Genomic DNA, 2,275 nt, shown 5'->3' on the forward strand with positions numbered 1-2,275 from the left:
GAAATTTAAACCCTTCAGATCTACCTATCCCATGGAATGCAATAGTTTTTATCCCACTCACGGGCGTGAAATAATCAGATCTTATTTTAGGCTTAACCCTATGAAGACACATGGCAACTATGCATTCCAAAGCAATGGTAGACAAGAATTACAGTTGGCACCTATAAAGGGCTTTTTCCACACGAGATGTACACCTTATGGCTGATATTGCCAGTTCTTGAGCAGTTCTCTCAATGTCAGCCTTAATTTATTTGCCAAATTAGAAAGTAATTGGCTCAGTGTCAAAGCCATGGAGGAAGATATTCCCTATTTCTGCAGATCATTTAAAAAAACTTATTTCAACATGGCTAACTTAAGACTTACTTTGAAATGTTAAAAAAAGGACAGGATTAGGTATACAAGAACTAAGTTTGGCAAATTATTTTGGAAGGAGTCCATTAGTTATAAATTTGGTGATTCCCATTTCATAGAATATGGGTTGAAGTCTTGTTCCCATATTTTTAATCTAGTTACCTTTTTAAATTATCAGATATTGGCTTAATAAATGGTCATGTCACTTTTTTCTAATTAAAAATTTCCATAAGGATAAATTATGGTATTCAACTTAACTCTGCATTTTATGTTTGCTATACAACTCTCCATCTCAACAAGTTAAAATAAAACAATTTTCTCCGATTGTGTTTATTGGAAATCGTTCACTCAGACACACATTGTGCAATCAGCAATACTGAATCAAGTTTAAATGACATCAGAACTGACACACTTCTGTCTCGTACAAACATACAGGACTGTGCTGCATACATGATGATGGGGATGATTAATGATGAGTGATGTACTATGAATACCACCCAAATGGCTGGTCACTTCTTGTCAAGGAACCTCCCCAATTAGCTTCAGCTACTGGAATGCTTGGATTTTAACTTGCCCACAACAAAAGATTCCATGACTAGAATTAACTGAAACACTTGGTTTTAACAAAAAAATGTACAACCAAAAGGTTCAGTTAATTGTACTTTTGATGTTTAAATAGTACAACAGGCTATTTAAATAATAACTGCCTTAATAAAATTAATATTAACTTTACAGCTCGTCATGATCCAGATCATTATCAAGATCATCTTCGTCTTCATCGTCAAGATCCTCATCGTCATCGTCCTCATCCTTTTCAGCATCGGCAGCTGCCTTTGCTTCTTCCTCTGCTCTCTTTCGTTCTTCTTCATCTTGTTCATCCTTCATCTTCTTAGCTGCATCTTTTGTGGCACCCCAGGTCTCTTCACCAATCTTACGAGCTTCTTCAGGATCATTCGAGATGAGGAAGTTGTCAAAAATAGTACCAGATTTTACCTGCCACAGATCCAAACCAAGAGTACAGATTTCATCGTATTTGTAGATCTCAGGGTCAGGTGTGTATTCTGGGTTGTCGATTTCAGGGTGAATCCATGGACCCTTGTAATCAGGGTTGTCAATCTGCTTTGGTTTCCATTCACCCTTGTAGTCAGGATTGTCAATCATGGGTGGCTCCCACTCACCATCCATTTCATCATCCCAATCCTCAGGTTTGGTGGCATCAGGATCAGGAATGTGTTCAGGTTGGTCCCAATCTTCAGGCTTGGTATCTTCAGGATCAGCAATGGTGGGGCGGTCATCCCAATCGTCAGGTTTTTTAGCTTCAGGGTCCTTGATCTTCTTGGGTGGAAGGAAGTCCCAGTCTTCCTCGAGTTCACCAGACTGAGCCTTTTCATTGTCAATAAGAACTTCATAGGTGTTGTCAGGATTAACAATAAGGGTGTACAGATGAGAAAATACGTCATCCTTGCAACGAATTTCCTTCTTAATCAGATGGTTCTCACCCTTGTAATTGAAGATTACATGAACCTTCTTGGTGCCTGGACCACAGATATCAGGACCTGGGAAAGGGGGGAAAAAGAATTATGAAAAATTCAGCTGCAACCACAAATTCTTACGTGCAACATCTTTAACATGAACTAGCAGTTAACTAAGAAAATTTCATCAAGTTATACAAAAACTTGAAACCCAAATGCGACTTACCAAACATAATAAGATACGGAGATTCTCCATGCATATCCTTTTGGTCTAAAGAACAATCGAAGACCTTTAGATATCCACCACCACAGTCAATGTTCTGCTCATGTTTAACAGAGAACTGAATGACAAGTGGGGAATCCTTGTTACTGAAGGGCTCAAACTTTGTTGAAATACCATAAAAACGGGCATCCTGAAAATAAAAACTTGGTCTTAAGATCGGTATCTTAAT

General features: G+C 38.2%; 1 protein-coding gene across 1 annotated transcript in view; it reads right to left on the reverse strand.

Moving 5' to 3' along the window:
* Window positions 1-665: 665 nt before the first annotated feature.
* Calr (calreticulin) overlaps window positions 666-2,275 on the reverse strand; it is a 2,513-nt gene continuing 903 nt past the window's right edge. Inside the window, exons 3-4 of the mRNA XM_043030561.2 lie at window positions 2,050-2,236; window positions 666-1,907 (exon numbers count right to left, since the gene is read on the reverse strand). Coding sequence (XP_042886495.1) covers window positions 1,081-1,907; window positions 2,050-2,236 — 1,014 coding nt within the window. The 3' untranslated portion in view covers window positions 666-1,080. The remainder of the gene's footprint in view (window positions 1,908-2,049; window positions 2,237-2,275) is intronic.

Source organism: Penaeus japonicus, unplaced genomic scaffold (genome assembly GCF_977035675.1).
Source record: "Penaeus japonicus unplaced genomic scaffold, GWHDUDI00000001_assembly GWHDUDI00000006, whole genome shotgun sequence".
Lineage (NCBI taxonomy): Eukaryota > Metazoa > Arthropoda > Malacostraca > Decapoda > Penaeidae > Penaeus > Penaeus japonicus.